This window comes from Micropterus salmoides, unplaced genomic scaffold (assembly GCF_014851395.1).
Source record: "Micropterus salmoides isolate LMB-PRFRI ecotype aquatic unplaced genomic scaffold, ASM1485139v1 Ms_hic_scaffold_23, whole genome shotgun sequence".
Taxonomy (NCBI): Eukaryota; Metazoa; Chordata; class Actinopteri; order Centrarchiformes; family Centrarchidae; genus Micropterus; species Micropterus salmoides.
In genome coordinates, this window is record NW_024041484.1 from 16,530,738 (window position 1) to 16,549,896 (window position 19,159).

Genomic DNA, 19,159 nt, shown 5'->3' on the forward strand with positions numbered 1-19,159 from the left:
CTCAGCACCTCCAGCCCCGGTCAGCCAGGATCACCCTCTGTCAGCAAGAAACGCCACAGCAGCAAGGCGAGTTCAGCTTAGAAAAGGTTTAGCATATTGTTTTTAAGAATTGATAGTGTTTGTCACAAATTACAGTTCATCCGAAAGAGTCCGATCATAACATTGAATTGCTGAACTTTCTAGTTATTCATATATCTGCAGTTTTAGCATTATAGTTTTAGCAGCATTATCATTCTTAAAAATAATTTCTTGAGACCTATTCATTGTATAGTATCCCATTTTCACAGTTTGAACATCTCTGGAATTTATTTTGTTTATACCAGTTCTATTAAAATCTACCACATTAGGTAGATTTATTTTATTATCAACTGAAATTTTTTATTATTTTAGCAAATAATTGTGACAATGCCAGAAAGGAACAAAAAACTAAGAATTCACCACTTGAAGTTTTTCTAAAATTAATATTAAAACAGATGCAGAGGTGAATCAATTTTGAGAGTTTAACTTGTAGTTTAGCCTCAAGCACTGCATAAAGCACAGCTCAGTACACTACATATTGTACCAGATGAACCCCCACCAGCAAACACAAAGTATCCACCTACAGATTTTTGCTAGCAGTATCTCATGTTGCTTTTATCTTTAACAGACTGCAGAGGTAACGAAGACTCCGTCCCACCCCATCTCTGGAGAGATACAGGTCTGTGAAACAAAAAGATGAGCGCTGTAATGTTTAAAATTCAATGTTGGTCTTTTAGATGTATTACTATAGGATGTGATCACAGTTAGTTTTAGGTTGTTTTTTTTGTTTTTTGCATTCTGTAATTGCAATTTTTGCAATTTTATGTTCTTAAAACTATGCATTTATTACACAGTTTTCAGTTTTCTTACATTGTTTTTCTCCCCAAATGCATATGAATCCATTGTAATTCCATGTGCTTCAATTTGCAGCTTCAAATCCACTACGACAAGCAGCTTGGCAACTTGATTGTTCACGTCCTGCAGGCCAGAAACCTGGTCCAGCGGGATAACAATGGCTACTCTGACCCATTTGTTAAAGTGTATCTTCTACCTGGGAGAGGGTGAGTCAAGGGTGTGGAAACTGCAAGCACACCTTGAGTAGTTCAGAACAGGAACAAGGTCATATTAGGATATGTGATAAAAGATGAGAAAAATGTTGTATCTGTAGCAATTTTGTTGAGTTCGGGAGATAGGTGTGTAAGATGTGACTATTTTTCTTTTCTTTTCTATTTAGTTTTCTGTCTTTTTCATTCGCTTTTAGAAAAGGAATTTGAGTGATCTACCTGCTTAGATATTTCCATTGACATCCAGGCTATAAACGCAGCCACTTTGTTAAGCTCAAACTTAATTTCCATTCATTTTAAAATCGATTTACAATTGATTTTGGCTTACCATGACATCTTTCAGTGTGCAGCACAAAACCTTTCTTTGGTATCAGTTCCATAGCACTTATACACTGAACATCAGGTCCATCAGATGGTACGTTTTATAATGCAGTTTGAGTGGTTTATGTGAAATGAACTTGTTCGCTTCATCAGCTGCTTATCGCTCATGAGTAACATAAACATTATGTAAATGATATGCAGTTGCTAGTGTACTTGTGTTGACGTTGCCCCTCTTGATGGGTGTTCTACTGTAGGTGTGAGTGCAGTCAAAATCAATAGCTCTTATATTTACTTGCAATACGATCCATGCTCCCTCATAAGTCCAGGGCTCTCTTCTCACTGTGATTGCTCTGTAATGTAATTGACTCTCCCACCTTCTCTGGTGTATGAGGTCCCTCGAGAGAGTGTTTTTTTCCTGGGATTGTTTCAAATAAAAGCAATGATGTATGGCTGTGGGCTTTGTAGCCGCCACTCTCTTCAGTTTGAAGCATGTGCAGATGGAAACCCCTATTGTAGGTTTTAGACAGAGTTAGGATTATTCTAAAGGGACTGGAAGAGTAGCACCCACAATCCCTGCAGCCGCCCTACTTAAAGTGGTTATGGAAACATGCACCGTTAAGCACATGTTTGCAAATACTCGTGTATATGCTACATGTGACACCCTCACAGCTATGAGAGCACCGACTGCAATCCATGCAGAGGCTTTTCAGTTGCATCACAGATCTCCTGGCAACCACATGGAGCTCCTGCAGTGAACCGGGTGGTTATAAATAATAGTATAAATAGTATGGTATATAAATAAACAGTCCTAGCGCCAAGATCTTTGAAATTCATTCATGTAACAAAGATTTTTTAAATGCAATCAGCTGTTCACTCGGGCCCATGAGCAGATCTCCTCTATGGTTGCCAAAGGATGCGTTACATCGCCTGAAAGCCCTCTCAACTCACATACACGCTAATCATGAAACACTAAACCGCTGCAGCACGCCACAGTTCCCTGGCCCCTTTCCCAAACACACACTAAATAAATTCCACAGTCAACCTAAACACAATGATCTCCCCTTCCCACATACACGCTCACAGTCCACAAGATCTCTGTTTGACCCCCCCACCCTCCCTCTGACTATTGTTTCTGTATGTTGTTCTCTATATTTAATGCATGCTGGACCCCCTCAGTCAGGTCATGGTTGTCCAGAACGCCAGGTATGTGAATTGCCCACTTTGGTATTTTGGTTCTGTTTTGGTTTAAATTTAGTTGTCAGTTTGGTGAAGGTAACTAAACGTCCAGGTTGTTTTCTAACTAATCGGAAGCTTATTGATACAAGTCAGTTCCACTAACTCCCTTAAATTGTGCATTTTCCGTGGTCCCCATATTCACATGATGTTCCACTCACCTTGAGGCTTTATCTCTTTGCATTGCATTGTAGAGGAACTCAATCTCTAATTATTAACACCTTCCCATATATCACATATAAACATATATTCCCCTGTACTGACAATTAACGTTTTCCCAGCTAACTGTTGTGTTTTCCTGGTAGATGGTCTGTTTTTGTTCCTAACACTGTACCTGATCCCGTTTAGTTTGTCCTTGTTTTGTGATTAAAATCCCTGAGTAATGCCCTACATCGTGCCCTGACATCCTACTGTACCCTTGATGCCTCGCCACATTCAATACACACTCCCATTATTTTGCTCTTCAGTCCTTATTCATTCCATTATTTTCCAATATACAGTAGATTGTCCTTGTCTTTACCAAACTAACCCTTACAGATACTCATATCCTGCAATCTTAAATCAAACCCTACACACTGCAAAAAGCATCCATCTTAACAAGTCATTCATTCTTTTTCAGTGAGTCTACTGTGGTGTATATTTTTCTTCACAACAGGGGAAATAATTAGTCAGCAAAATCAGATTATCCTGTTGTTTCTTATGCAAATTCATTTCTTAAGGACATTTCAAAAAAAGTTTTTTTCTTTTTTTGTTAAGTTCTTTCAACAAATTTAATCATAAATTAGTCAACCTCTCTTTCCAAGCTGGCCTACATTTTCCCTTGTTTTAGGCCATCAACATTTTATGAGACTAAATGACTTGATGGACATCAAAATGGAGTTTTTTGCAGCACACCCTGACATCGTACCCTGCCGTCCATGCACGTAGGCCCATACATTGTTACCGTCCAAACAATGTGCATCGCATTCATTCTCTCCCTTCTACTGTCACATTGTGCCCTATTCAACTATATTGTGCTGGCTGCATTGTAGTGGTCCACTAATCTGCCTGGCTTTTGTATGTGTGTAACCGAGTGCATCTTGTTGTGATGTGTTCCCCCCAGTGCTGAAAACAAGAGGAGGTCCAAACACGCAGGCAAGAGTATCAACCCGGAGTGGAACCAGACTGTCATCTATAAAAACATCCTCCTGGAGCAAGTATGTGGTCATACACACATTTCTCGCACATTCAATGTCACACACCTTTTCATGTGGTTAAAGGCAAGCACAGAAGCTGCGTGTGAACACCACAAACCCTGGGCATGTAGGGCACAAATAAGAGAACGCACACTGTGCCAAATTCCATGTTAAAATTATCCAAAACAATACAAAACATTGCTTTTTCTCTGCTGGCATTCTGACTAGCATTGTGGCCATTAGTTTTAGTAGACCAGATGGATATACCACTGGGATTTAATTGTATAATTTTAGATCCTGATATATCTGAATATCTATCAAAGCAAATTTGTGGACTTCAATTATCTATTTTTCTGTTGTAATGTCTGTTCCCACTTTAACAGCAGATAATATGTATTTTTCGTAGAGTTATTTTTTTTGCCATTATATTGTGCGCTCAGCCACGATACATGAACTCTTTAACTGTGTGTGTGTGTGTGTGTGTGTGTATCAGCTGAGGAAGAAGACCCTGGAGGTGAGCGTGTGGGACTACGACAAGTGCTCCTCTAATGATTTCTTAGGAGAGGTAAACCTCTATGACAGTATCCATATATTAACCGATAACCAATACATTTTTAATGCGCATGCCCATTAAACTGCCGTGTTTGCTCCCAGGTCCTTATAGACCTGTCCAACACAGCCCAGCTGGACAACGTCCCGCGGTGGTTGCCCTTAAAGGAGCAGAGCGAGGGGGATCACCACCGGCGCTCCCACTCAGGCCAGGGCCGACACAGTTCCTCTAAACCCTCCTCACTGCACTCCTCCCCTAAAACCACTGGCTCCTCACATGACAATCAGGATTCCCCAAAATCATCTGTCATCAAGAGCCGAAGCCACGGGATCTTTCCAGATCCGGCCAAGGGTAGGACGCAATGAAATTCCCTCACCTGCTTGACTTTATCAACACTATCCCCTAACAACCTTCAGTACTCTGCTGCTTCTGCTATTTCTGCTTCCCTCTTCTCTGTACTCTGTTTTTCTTTCTTCTTCACACTCCTCTTACTTTGTGCTCTCTTCCTGTAACTGTTTCTCTCGTCTGTTTCTTCCCACTATCTCGGTGTCTACCACTGTCCACTTGTTTCTCTCTTTGCAGTCTTTTCTTTATACCAGCACCTTCCTATGCCCATTTTTGCACACCAATCATAGCTTAAGCTTCATGCTTTTTGCTTTCTCATGGTCTGTTTTCTTGGTTGCCATGATGTCACCCAACTCAGAGGCCTAGCCTTAGCTTCCCTCTACCTTTCTTCTAACACAGAGGGCAACATGGCCGTGGAAGGCTTTGAATACTCCCTTAATTTAGAAATTCAAATTTAATGAGGATGCTTGAAGATCATAGACTTAACTAGGCAGTCACCATGCTGGCTAAATGGAGTTTCTCACCAGTGAGCTACTCATCCACCACAGGTGGAACACAAAAGGTAGCAGCCTGTAAGTTCACTAAAGTTAAAAATAGTTTTTTTTTGGTAATTTGGTGAATCTGGTTGTTTTAGACACGCAGGTGCCCACTATCGAGAAATCTCACAGTAGCCCTGGCACATCGAAGCCTTCCCCGTCCGAGGGCCAGAGCCAAAGCCAAAGCCACAGCCACGGACACAGCCAACACTCTCGCTCGCACGGTGCTTCCCGCTCCAGCAAAAGTGCTGCACGGCAACACCATCAGGACAGCGGCACTGGAAGCGGCAGAGGCGCTGCCATAGCAACGGGCGATGCCCCACAACAGTCACAGCAGCAGCAGCAGCAGCCGCCGCCGCAACGCCTCCAACCAAGTAAACCAAGACGCAAATAAAGCCTACGCAGCATGGCCTCCTCGCACTCATCTGTTCTACCTTCTGTTGAGTTCTTTTTTTTCTGTTCCTTTAGTTTGCTTTTCTATTCTTGGTTTCCCTCACCCTTTACACCCTCCGGTCCTCTCCCCTGTTGTATTCACAATGTGTCAACCTCTCACCGCTTCTCTTCTTTATGTACTCACAAGTGTGTAGAGCCAGCATCTCACCTGTACTGTAACATACTGTCTTCGACCTTCTTAAGTTTGACCCTTTTTCAATGAACCCAAAGAGGCATAATGGTTGATTGTTAAAGGCCAGTTCTAACTACTTTAAAACCTATAACTATTAAAAAAGTAGACATGCTATAAATCTTATTTTTTAATAGAAATAATTACTTTTACATATGTAGTAAGTAAGATTTTGCTGTTTTGAATAGTAATTTAAATACATTAACTTTACTTAGGATGAGTAGAAGGACGACAGTAAGGAAAAAAGTAAAATCTGAAAACGAAGAGTTGCAGGACATATTCTAAAAGAAACAAATCAGCAAAATCTGTCAATTGGTATGAGAGCACAGTGACATCTCCTGCTCTCTCAAATGACGAGACCAGCCAATTATAAATTTGTTGCTACAAGTTCAGTTGATGGTGCACTGGGTAAAAGTTTATGCTTTCAAGAGAGGTTTCTGCTCTTCAGCTAGCGGTTAAACATTTTGGATTTAGTGATCCACGCAGTAAAACAGAAGAAAGTTGCAATTCCTTCCCCTCCCTAAAATATCATTAACCTCTTTTGGTTTTTTAATTTACTTTTTGTTAACAACCAACGACCAGCTTTTCTGAAGCTCCTCCACTGAGATGGCTGTGCATGCAGTCCGCTAACCCCCTTTTTTGTTTGAACAACTACCGGACCCACAATGCACCTCAGTAGATGCTGCACACACCGCATCTTAGAGACATGCGGGAGGGGCAAATGTGCACTGCACACTGTGGCTGCATGTGATTGACAGTCAAGCTGGTTGCCATGGTGAAGATGAACCACTCTCTGAATCTCCATCTCGCTCCTCCCTCCTTGCATCTTAAACTGCGAACCCTATGACCTTTTGTTTCCTGGCGTTGATCTCCTGACATCTGACCTGCGCCTGCGAAAAAAACACACATCCAGGCCAAAGAGGCCGCCTCTCACTGAGGCACCAGAGACACAGCGTAGTGGGCGTGCTCACCATTCAGAGAGCCCAGTCCGATTGGCTGCCTGCCCTGCCATCGGTTGTGTCGGCCAAAGGGAGCAGAGCAGACGGCAGACACCTGACCCTCAGGAAAGCCGTGTCAGAAGAGAGGCCGCAGAGCATCGGAGGTGAGAGTTTGCCCAAGAGTCTCCTCTCTGTCATGTGACTGAAGCACAGACGGAGCAAGGAGAGAAAGAGAGAGTGAGAGAAAGAGAGGATGCGATACTACTAACGCACACCTGCAGAAAGAGAGAGGGGAGTCTTACTAATAAAAGAGCCAGAAACACAGAGAGAAAGTTGCACTCAGCCACATCACCAGAGATTCATGCAGCGAGACACACTTTCTTAACGGCCACCGACACAGTTCACTAACACCAGGAAATGAATGTCTCACACTGTCATATGATTCACTGAGAGTTAACAACACTGTGCCACTGCCACATCTGTGGTGTCATGACTCCCCCATTGCTTCATTGAACTGGCATTAGTGAGCTTTTGTAATCAGACAAGGCGTTGAGTGGCCCGAAAGAAAGATGCGTCGACATGGATCCTGTTTTACACCACATCCACGCATCTCACGTCATCCATACTCTTATCACACGTCTGATCAGCTGTTTGAGAAGAAAATGTGGAAGTGTAAAACATTTAAACATGTATTTCGTGTAAGTCTAAACATCTAAAATATGTTTTCAAAAACATTTCTGTAAAAACACTCATAAACATCCATTAAATTCCTCCAGATATTAAACTATATTCATGTAATTTGATTCATGTAATTTTAAACTAAACTAATTCTGAGATTGAGATAATAGATTATTATTAATAGTTCATATAGATGACTAACAATGTCAGTAGGGTCTACGTGCCTCTTGTTTGGTCTTCTTTTGCGTAAACATATATATGTGATATTTCTCTCGGTTTATTTGTCTGTTTCATGTTAAAGCTTTATATGTGAGTTCTGACTGTCTTGTCCTTGAGAGGAAGATTCTAAATACACTGTTTGTTCATATGCTTCTTGCCAGTCCTCAGTGTTTGTGTGCTGTTCATTACAATACAGTCCTGTGTGCTTTGAATAAGCTTCCCTTTTGACTGCGACACAAATTTGGAGTATTAAGTTGATTATGATGGATTTTAGTTGCTGCAGATATTAACTAATGCTTCTTGGCCCTAGTTTTTACATTCTTGGACTCGGCAGAGGTGCAATTTTTCTTCCTGTCTCTTTGTCGTAATGGGTGTGGTCGTATTTCTGCACAGCTCGGTCGAGCCACAGATCCAGTGATGCCCCAGTCACAGCAGCCTCACTGGACAGCGGCCTGAGTGGCAGCGCCTACAGCCTATTGGATGAAGACGGAGAGACAAACGAGGTGGACAGTGCCATCTTCCAGGTTCCCCGATTGTGAGTCAGCTTATTTTGTATCTTAAAACGCCTCTGTTTCACATTTTGAATGTGTTATAATTGTTCATTTGATGCTAAACTACTGCTTTCACTATGCCCAAACACCTTCCCCCAGTCAAAGCTGAATATATACAGTGGAATATATTAAACTGCTGTGTAGTTTTGTAATTTCCCGGATTCCTTTCTCTTTAGTGGAAAGATCCCAAATGGCACAGACGGGATGAAATCATCTATGGGACACAGTGACACTGAAGGTTAGACACACACTATATGTATTATGTGTGTGTATATTCAGAATTGTTTGTCTTGATGCCTTGTAGTTTTAAAAACCTTACGCTAATACATCTTTAGCATTTTAGGGCTGAGTAAGTGATCATGATTTTAATATAGTAAAATAACATTACTGATTTAGTGGCTATTTATTTTACATTTTTCTTTTCCTATTTATCTTCTTCTGTTTCTGTTGCAGGTATTGAAATGTTTATGTTATACTTAAGTTTATGCGTCATTCACATTATATGTAGACTTATTAACTAATTAACTTTCACGCCACTTTCATCAATCTGTCCTTGCTGATTTTCCTCATTTCTCCTTCTTGCCTGAGAAGTTTTGAGTCAAGTAGATATGACAAATGCACAGGTGCAAAGATGACCGTAAAAACACCAGAGACCTGAAGTTTGTTATTTCGCTTTCACACTTACAACAATGTGTGAGACTGAATATAGATACACACACGAATTAACATTTATTCTTATCCACATGCTTTTTTCAACTTTTTAATCATCTGCTCTCTGTTATTTCTGTCTTTTTGTGTCAACATGTCTCTCTTTTCTTACAACTAAATGCCTTACCCTTAACCTTAACCTAAACCTAATTCTAACCTAAACCAAGTCTTAACCTTCAAAGAATTGTGTAGTGGTGAGGGCAGCTCAAACTGTCCTCACAGTCCAGAAATGTCCTCACTGCGATGGTTTGAAATGGAAATTGATCCTCACAAAGATACAAATACGAGCGAGCGAGCGAGCACACACACACACACACACACACACACACACACACACACACACACACACACACACACACACACACACACACACAGGCTATCCTTACTGTGTGCCAGGGACTTGTTGACCCAGCTTTCAAAACTGTCATATCCATTCAGTTACTAAGGCAACCAGAGGACAGGCAGAGCTCTTCATAACTTCTCCCCGTCCTTGTTAAACAAATAAATGTGATTGCTTTCAGGCCATGTTTGATATTACTCATCACGCGAACAATCCAAATGTTTCAAAGAGGGAGTGAGAGAACAGAGACACAGTGGGAGCAAATTGATAGAACAGGCATTGAACATTTGGAGCTGAGAAATAAACTCAAACCTATATGTGGGCTATATTTCACAGTGCCTGGCTGATTCAATTTGTGTGTGTGTGTATTCCCAGGTAAGTCCCAGGTAATGGGGGAGATAAAGATCGCTCTGAAGAAGGAAATGAAGACGGAGGGCGAGCAGCTGGTCCTCGAAATTCTTCAATGTCGCAACATCACCTACAAGTTCAAGACTCCAGACCACCTGCCTGGTAATGGAAAGTAACTATACATGTGACAGCACACATGCACCCATTTACATACATGCATACATACAAATAAGTCACTTTGATAAGGTCTCAACTTGTAGGACTCAAAAATGATATCCTTAAACCTTCTGGTTTATTATTTGCACTTACATTCACTTAATTCTCTTCACAGCATTCAAAGACAATATTATGTGATACATGTCCTTGTTAACATTTTGACAGCTTGGAGGCCCACACAGACACTTGTTTACAAGGATTGGCATCTGACATACCACAGTATCCTTGCCAGTTTTTTTAGATGCACAACCACAGGTGTTGTGGTAGTGTTTTCCAGCCAACATTCCCATGGAATGCAGCATTGGGAATATTTTTTAAATATTCAGTAATATCCATTTGCGTGGTTAAAAACGCCATTAAGATAGGAATATGTCACAGTAAAGACTCCCAGATATTTGAAAGTAAAAAACAATATGTATTTGTTACATTTAATGGCTAGAATACATCTTGCTTGTCAATTTTTTTTTCGGTATACAAACAGTTTCATCAATACTATTGTATAATAAAGTTATAAATTAATAAGTGACAAAAATCAAAGCTTTATTCGTGGAAAAGGGTAGTGCTTAGTACAATTTATCTCTATTTTACAGTTAGAAATAGCAACCCATGCCCAGAATGCCACTTTGGGTTAACACCCAGGATGAAATTGTATGTCACATTACTTCTTGTAGGATAGAAAACTAGCAGCACCCTGAGTCACAATGTCTACTGCGGTATGTATATACAACATTTTTTAGACTGATTACATGTGAACCCATCTTTTTGAATACTGAACAGACAGTCTGGTACAAAATCAGACTTTTCCCTCAATATAATGCAAATTGCCACCCCCCTCTTTTAATATTTACATCCTAATACCCACGCAGTCTGCCACTTGTTTGAGTTGCATTTGCTTCCAGATGGGACCTGCACATAAAGGTTTATTTCCATTGACAGTATGTAGCTGCTCTAAAGTACAGAATGTGTAGCAGTGACTCGTAGCATTAACACTTACTATTGGTGTCTATGTGCATCTGTGACTAAAGCTGGTTTGGGTGTTTGGATGTATCTTTAGAGTTTGTTCTCTACATGTTAACTGGCCTTGGCTTTCTCAACAAACACCAAAAAGTCTTTGGAGCTACAGCTCTCTTATTGCCCTCTAGTGGCTGGCTGCAGAAACAGTGAAACTCCACCCATCTCCAATATTAATGACCAAAAGCATCTTAAACATGAAAATATATATATATATGTATATATTTTTTTCTTTATAGGTGCTATTACAAATTAGATTTCCCTCTATGGATAATTGTTTTTATAATAAATATGTTATAAGGGTTAAGAGAGAAGATAAGTGCTTGTGTTTAGGTTGTGTGTTTGCATAATTCTGCTGTATATTTATGGAAATTGTTTGGTTGGGGTTTCTTTTGTTTTACTTTACTGTCATTTAACATTATAAACATAACAAATAGCAAAAGAATACACAGACAGTAGGTTAAATATACCGTATATGTAGATAATGTACCAAATGGATATATATCATGAAACAAAAACTGTTATATAAAATTTGAAACATTATACAAGACACTAGCAGTTGAAAGGACACCAGAAATGACACATTCATAGCAGTATGATATCAGCTTTACATTTTTGTGTGCGTTCGTCCACAGATCTGTATGTGAAGCTCTATGTGGTGAACATCGCCACCCAGAAAAGGATCATCAAGAAGAAGACCAGAGTGTGTCGTCATGACCGCGAGCCATCATTTAACGAAACCTTCCGCTTCGGCATGAACCCCACCGGACACTCTCTACAGGTAAAGTTAATCCCAGAGTCCCTAAACATGCATGCAAACAGCAGGATGATAGCTAAATACTTTAAGAATATATACAAGCTGTAATCCTCCATACACCAACAGCTAAAGAAATGCTTATTATTTGAATATGGTTATTTGCTTTTTTCATCATTTCTGTTTCTGATGGCAGAGGCACCTTACCCTCTGCCATCGGTGTATGAGTGTGATGTAGAGTAACGGCATGGTTGGAAAGAATATAAAGTGCTATACAACTACAGACCAAATGACATCCTGCTTTCTGTTCTTTTCACACCAGCTGTTCCTGGTGTCCAATGGTGGCAAGTTTGTAAAGAAGACCCTCATTGGCGAGGCCTACGTTTGGCTAGACAAAGTCGACCTACGCAAGCGAGTGGTGAGCTGGCACAAACTTCTTGCCAGCACCGCCCAGATCCACTCATAGAACGAGTCACATTCTAAAAAAAACTAAACCTAACATGGCAGGAAGAGGTTTCTGGCATCTAAGGACACTTAGCTTCAACATCCCAATCTGGGTTGGAGAAAAGGGTTGTTTGGGTACAGGAGGGGCAGGGCTTGGATATTTAGAGTTTTTGGAAGATGCTTTCATTCGTACGCAAAGCTCTGATGATGATTTCTGTCATGCGGGAAGTTTGGAGGAAGTGGTTATGTGTTTACAGGGAATGCACACCAGTTTACATGAAGTACAGTAGTGTTGCCAGGGCTGTGGTCAAGCGCGGAATCAACCAGGTATTACACACTTTTCACAACACATACACACACACACACACACACACACACACACACACACACACACACACACACACACACACACAATTATTTACGACAACTTTGCACACAGTCATTCACTCAGAAGAGAAATTTTAATTCTACAGGGAATGGACACACTTAGATGATTTTCCTCATTGCTTTATTATGACCGCAGAGTTTTATTGATTTACAAAGCATTTAGGAAATGAAATATTGAAGACTCCGCTATGGAGACCTCTTATTTATTTTTGTATTATGACATTAGAGTTTTATCATTTGTCTTCTCTTCAATTATTTAACTACATAAAAATCTATCATGGGAAGGAAGCATAGTATATTTTATAACACACTACCTAGCATCCCAGTTCAAAAGAAAAAGAAAAATCTCAGCAAGCATGATTTTAGATTTAGTAACAAAACCATCTCCTTGTTCACTTTGGACCCCACCTTTTCGCTCCGTAAGTGTAAACTTAACTGAGTTCTATCATATTATGTCTATTGTTTGATAAAGGATCAATATTAAATAATTGGAAAATCATATGGACACTATATATTGTGTGCATGAGTTGATCTATTTGGTATGCAGTGCCACATGTTCTGCACAAAACAAAATCACCTCTTAGATTCACTTTGTATATAGTGAAGTGTCATAGCTGGAAATTATTATAACATATATAGATAGATATATAGATATCTTTATCACAGACAATCGAGTCTTGATGATTGTGACATAGAGGTTTTATTTATCCATGATGCCCCTTAAAATGTGAGACATTTACCATGTTTTTTCTTTGAGATCCTTCTTTAAGAGTCTTATATCAATCCTGCTTTTGTTCGTAGGAGCAGTCAGCGCACGCTTTTGTGGTATTTTGCACTTTTTCTGCTTAGAATGTAAAACCTACGTCATTATCCTGCTAAAAATGAGGTAGCCGCAGATTTTCTTTTCCAAGGGGAGGAAGTAGAGAGGTAAAGCAAAGTGATAACAATATCAGGAGATATTGAAGCGAACAAAAGACAAATGTGCCGGAAACTATCCAAGAAAAAACACTATTACTGTTCTAAGATACGACAATGCTATTACAGTAGCATGTTAATGTTTTGTCCCAGCTTTTTTGTCATATCTGTGTTGTCATTATTACTTACACGTCAAATAGTCAATGTTGTGTCTTTAAAAAAGCTATCTATGTCTTGAGAAAGGTATGTTTGTATGGGGTTCAAGAGGCATGACAGCTGGTGCATTCAGCATTTTCAAACTTAGCAGTGAAACTACATTTAATATCTGGGGGATTTCTATGCAACATCTACCATATGAAGGTGGTAACTGCATCTTGACGTGTGAGAAATGTGACACTTTGTGGCAGAGGAAACATTTGTATTGATTTTTCTTTTGCACTGCCATGTTTTCATGTCCTTCATGAAATGGTTATTCCTTTATTTATTTATTTTTGTTATTTAACGTGTTATTTTGTATTGCTATATGAATCTTTATTTATTGCCTGTGAGACTATTTCATATGTTGTATTATATTTGTTTACAGTACATATCAGTTGTACATAAAAGAGTTGAGAAATTTTGTTTTTATACACAATGCAGTGCTTGTTTACAAGGTTTAGAGGGCCTGAAACTCAGAGAACCAACGTTTTTTTGCCCTTGTGCACGAATACACATTCACATACGGAAATGAACATGCACAGATCCCGAATTTCACACGGCTGTGAATCAAGATTAGAAAAAAGAACATTGCTATTTAAATGATTCCCATCTTTTTATGCACTCCCACTTTGAGTAGTTTCCTTTTCCAGTATGTGTATGAGACATGACCAAAAACGACAACATTGTAATCAGTCGACATTATACCTGAAATGTTAATAGATTTAAGGTCAGTGCGTTTTATTTTTGTTTTTCTTATTTTTATACCCATGTGCTTGTGTGTGTAGCATCTTTGTATCACGTCCATGCATGTCGTTGGCTGTAATGCATATCACTTCTTTTAAGTGTTGTCTGTCTAAAAATATCAACCTTAAAATCTCTCGTAACACACAAGGAATTACACACGTGTACACACACACACACACACACACAAACACAAACACACAAACACACAAATGCCATCTCTCTAATTCCAACCTTGTAAATACATTTTTATACTGGGGTTTGGGGAGCAATAGGTCTTTTAGCAGACAATAAAAGGTGTGTGATCATAGAATTTAAAGGAAGTTGTTTCTCTCTTGATCAATGTACAGTGGATAGACTGAGAAACGACCTTATGTCTGTCTATAGGGACCCAGATTCACCAGACCCTTTACACCAAACGCTAAAGGTTTACCAGAGTCTAACTACACAGAAGTCTATCTTAACAACTCAAGCCGTTGCAGGAGAATTTAAATGTGCTCACACTGGATGTTGCATGTTTCGTTGGTGGTTCATACTATTTTTGTGTCCAGATATTATTAAAGAAAAAAAAATGATGTAGAGAAAGATATAGAACAAAGTGTTACAGAGGGTGGACATTATGAAGAAAACCTATTAAAACTATTGATGATGTATGCTGACTGTACAAAGATTATGCTTGTAAAACCTGTCTGGTTTTTCACTTGTAAGTAAACAGAAAAAATAATCTACTGTCATGGTTTTGTGATTGTATACAGGAGGTATTGAAAAATTATGCAAACTGTGCTGTAAAAATGGCTGTTGCCCCATGTCTAAATATTAAATATCAGTAAAAATTAAATGTTGTTGTGTATTGCCTTTAATATATAATGGATATTGCATTATTGATCATGACACAGTTTTATTTTGAACAATATGTGTTTATTTGGGGTCATCTTTACTTTTCATAGCTGGTTTTCAAACTAAGTGAAATGAATGATGGAAAGCGAGAGAATATAACCACAAGATGGTGCCATGTGCTTTTTTAATGAGCAGTGTCAAATGAATTACAAGACTATGGTAACATCCTTATGGGGCCTACACACCTCTTCTCAAGACTGTATGTATGGGTGTGTTGTGTTTGACAGCTCCGCTCCTGTGGCATGTCTCCATTAAACTTAAAGGAGGTCTAATCAGCACCTGGTGTGTGTACAGGGCCTTTATGTCCACATATGTTTTTCCATTAGTTATTTGCAGCTGACATTTTGACTTGTCATAGTAGGGAAGTGAACCTGCATGCAAAATACCACAACCCTGAAACTGAAGCTAAATGAAATTCAGCCATCATTGATTGTAATATTTACACCTGTGCTTTTCCTACTGTGATATGTGGCCCTTTTGACACATTCTGTGGACAGGCTTCCCTCTGTAATCTCACCTTGCTAGAGCATGAAGAACCGAGTCAATTATTCAGATTCAGTTCACCTGCTCTGACTGATTATCTCACTGGTAGAAGTTTTCTTTTCTCTCCCCGGCTTCCACTCTTGGTTTTGTTTGTTTGTTTGTTTGTTTGCTGCACCACACAAAATCCCAACATGTTGTGGGTAGTTTTACCCACAAAAGTCTGTAGCAAGCAGTAGGCTATAAAGTATACTGTGAAATATAAAAAAAATAGATTCAACAGAATGAATTTAGTCTAATTTTCTTTGGTATTCCTGTCACATATGTGGGATATGCCATTCAAATAGGTGAGTAACTTTACTAGTGCTTTGTCAGTGGATTTGGTGTGGCTGCCGTGTCCCTGTTTAAAAGGCTGTTATCATTTCGGGGTCAGGTCGCCGCTGAGCACCTGTTTGTGTCAATGTGCTTGTGGGTATTAAACTGTGTGTGCACCTTAGCTGGCCTGTTTTCAGGACATGGTGTTGTTTATGACTAGGCCACTTTTCTTTCTTATTCACCATAATGTCTTGCCTCTTTGTCGAAGAGGAATGTGGTTGCCATGATTCATGAGGTTATTGTAGGCTACTGAAAAGCCCGAAAAGGGCTGCCTGATTTCAGCACAGTGGACACATCCCCTGCACTCAGCTGTTTATAGTGACGTTTTCTGTATTTTGACAATGACAGCACTGGCCATGCTCCTTATGACTTTGACTTCTGTATTTTGTCCAGGCACACGCAACAGAGCCACAGCAGCAGTGTGTGTGTGTGTGTGTGTGTTGGACAGAGAGCACATAAAGAGAACTGTTGAATTTAATATTTTAATATGGAAAGAAATCGATTTAAGGAACTTTAAATTAAGTACGTTTGGTATTTACTGCATGTAATCTTATCAGCTGTTAAACCGTGCAAGAGGAAACAAGGCACACAAATTTGCCCGTATAGGGTTCACTTGCAGACACGAACGAAAGAAGCATTTCCCACTTTTGACTACAGATACAAAACACAATTATGCTAATAACATACATACATACATAACACTTTACACTACTAATAATACTCAGTATATTTTAGAAACGTATACAGAACAAAGCTATGACAAGTACAATGTCACTGCATAGCTACTAAGTGCCGCTCTTTCATCCACGATGTCGCGGTTAGCATTGCTAAAGGCTAATTTGGTTAGCTTACTCGTCATCATGTAATTAACGTCCTAACTTCACAATGTTCGACTAACTGTACTAAAAACACTCTTCTCGACACATGTACACATTCACATAACACTCTGGTAAACAATAACACTTATTATAAAAGACTCATACCTGAAAAGGGGAGTAGTTGAATGAAAGAAGATGCAGAGACACAAACTTTCCTCAGGTCATGTGTGTAATGACTGAAGGGAAGGAGCGAGGTGCACCGTAACATAACTCAACAGTTTTACTTTCCCCCTGCTGGAGCCCTCTAGTAACTACAACACTCTTGTTCACACTTACGCTGCTGTTGTTAAAATGACATTTTGCACATGAAAACTAAGAAAAGTACTCTACTGTTCCTGCTGCAACTAACAATAACAACTTTAACCATAACATATGATATACCATTAAAATATGAGAATGGCAAAATTACTAAATATGAACCCATTAATTGTTAATCTACTGCTTACTCAAATGCTTGCTATGACTTACTAGTAAAACACATTATTTCCATCTGTCACATTAAAGTGGTTTAAATCTGTGTGTCATTAGTCCTTAACCTTGGTACTCCTAACATGGCAGTGCATATTTGTGTAGGATGAGTGGACAGCAAAGGACATCTTAAAGTCATTTGAGAGACCAGTAGTGGAAGGACACACAATGGTAAAAAAAAACAAAAAAAAAACATTCACTTAAATATAAAATACAATCTGATATTATCTGACAATTTGACCCAACCCACACATATTCATGAACTAGATACTGGATTGCAAATGGAAAAAAAGGATAATTTCACAACATAAAATAACATTTACAACATTAATTCTTTGGTCAATTTTAATATGCCACAGATGATTGGACAAGATCATTGAAAATATTTGTGTTACATGTCATTTTCTTTTTGTTAAAACATTTGGATGGAGTTGTTTTTTTCATATTTTTCTCAGCAGTGATGGAAGGTTAGCTCTAAAAAAGAACCAATCTGAGAAAATACAAGCTCGCAGAGAAGCCAAGTCGTTTGTAGAAATGAGCAGCTGATTACTGTCCTGTCCTCAAGTCAAACATTGTTTTGAGAACCAGCTTCCATTGGATAGAGACAGCTTTGAAATATAAACACACAAGTTGGCTTGCAGTGTGATCAGGGATTTATCAGATATGAAGCCATAGTTGACAATTGTGTCAAGTCATAAAGAATGTGCCTGTAGCCATGGTACACAAGCAGCTGATGTAATGCTTGATGAAATAAAATGACGCTAATGAAAAGGAATTAATTGTTACTCTGAGTTACAGCCAATGGCTTTAAAGACTGGACATGTATTATTTATTTTCTAAGTTTGTCATGTGTTTAAATTAAGTATCTTTGGATAGTATTTTCACCTGATGATGATCTGTAGGCTTGAAAAACATTCTGCTGCACTGAGATCATTAGTTTATTGTTCTGAGCTATATCACAGGTCTTGTCATCACCCATTTTGCTTACATGTTCATGCAACGCATCGCATAACTGAATGGAGCTTTGATCCAGGATAATCTTGCATAATTACACATCTTAGTGCAATCACAATTTTGTTATTTTGATTAATTTCTACTTTCATTCCTTATCTTCTTCTCTGTTGTCATACTTTTCCACACCATTTGTACAAGTTTAAAATACTAGTATGCTGTATTGATCTAAGTTTAAATATAAATATTTCACATTTTGTCCTTGAAAGCTTACTTTTTATAACTGTTTACTGATGTGAGCTCAGATTTAACGGTCAGATGCTCATTTCACACTTGTGAAATGTATGGCCTATTCATAAACAATATCCATATTCTATTATATATTCTTCTACTGTATTTACAGATTATCTGCACATCTGCATTTAAAGTTTGGGTTGAAATATGAATGCCAGAATTGTGTAATAACATGTATATTATTCTGCCTGCAGGGGGAGTGAGAAACCCATTTTTAAGAGTCACCCAGTGGTCTCTTTCTTTGATGATTTCTTTTAGACCTTTGACTCCATGTCAAGAACATGAAACATTGAATGCCTAAATGCATTTATGTTTGTTGATGCACTTTTATTTTCAGATACAGACTGAGAGACAGAGAGAAGGGCAAGAAACGTGTGCGTGTTTGTGTTTGTGTGTGTGGTGTGTATTTGTGTTTACAGACAGTCTGTGGTATTGTGTGTCAGCACCTGCTGGGTGACTCTGCAGCTGCAACTACAAACCACCTGCTTCTGCCTGCTGTATCTG

At 39.0% G+C, this 19,159-nt stretch overlaps 1 protein-coding gene across 1 annotated transcript in view; it reads left to right on the forward strand.

Moving 5' to 3' along the window:
* pcloa (piccolo presynaptic cytomatrix protein a) overlaps positions 1-15,150 on the forward strand; it is a 59,282-nt gene extending 44,132 nt beyond the window's left edge. Inside the window, 13 exon segments of the mRNA XM_038738299.1 lie at positions 2-66; positions 647-697; positions 949-1,079; positions 2,580-2,606; positions 3,739-3,832; positions 4,305-4,376; positions 4,466-4,712; positions 5,341-5,616; positions 8,093-8,234; positions 8,427-8,488; positions 9,674-9,808; positions 11,509-11,654; positions 11,950-15,150. Of these exon segments, the coding sequence (XP_038594227.1) occupies positions 2-66; positions 647-697; positions 949-1,079; positions 2,580-2,606; positions 3,739-3,832; positions 4,305-4,376; positions 4,466-4,712; positions 5,341-5,616; positions 8,093-8,234; positions 8,427-8,488; positions 9,674-9,808; positions 11,509-11,654; positions 11,950-12,093 (1,592 nt within the window). The 3' untranslated portion in view covers positions 12,094-15,150.
* Positions 15,151-19,159: the final 4,009 nt, after the last annotated feature.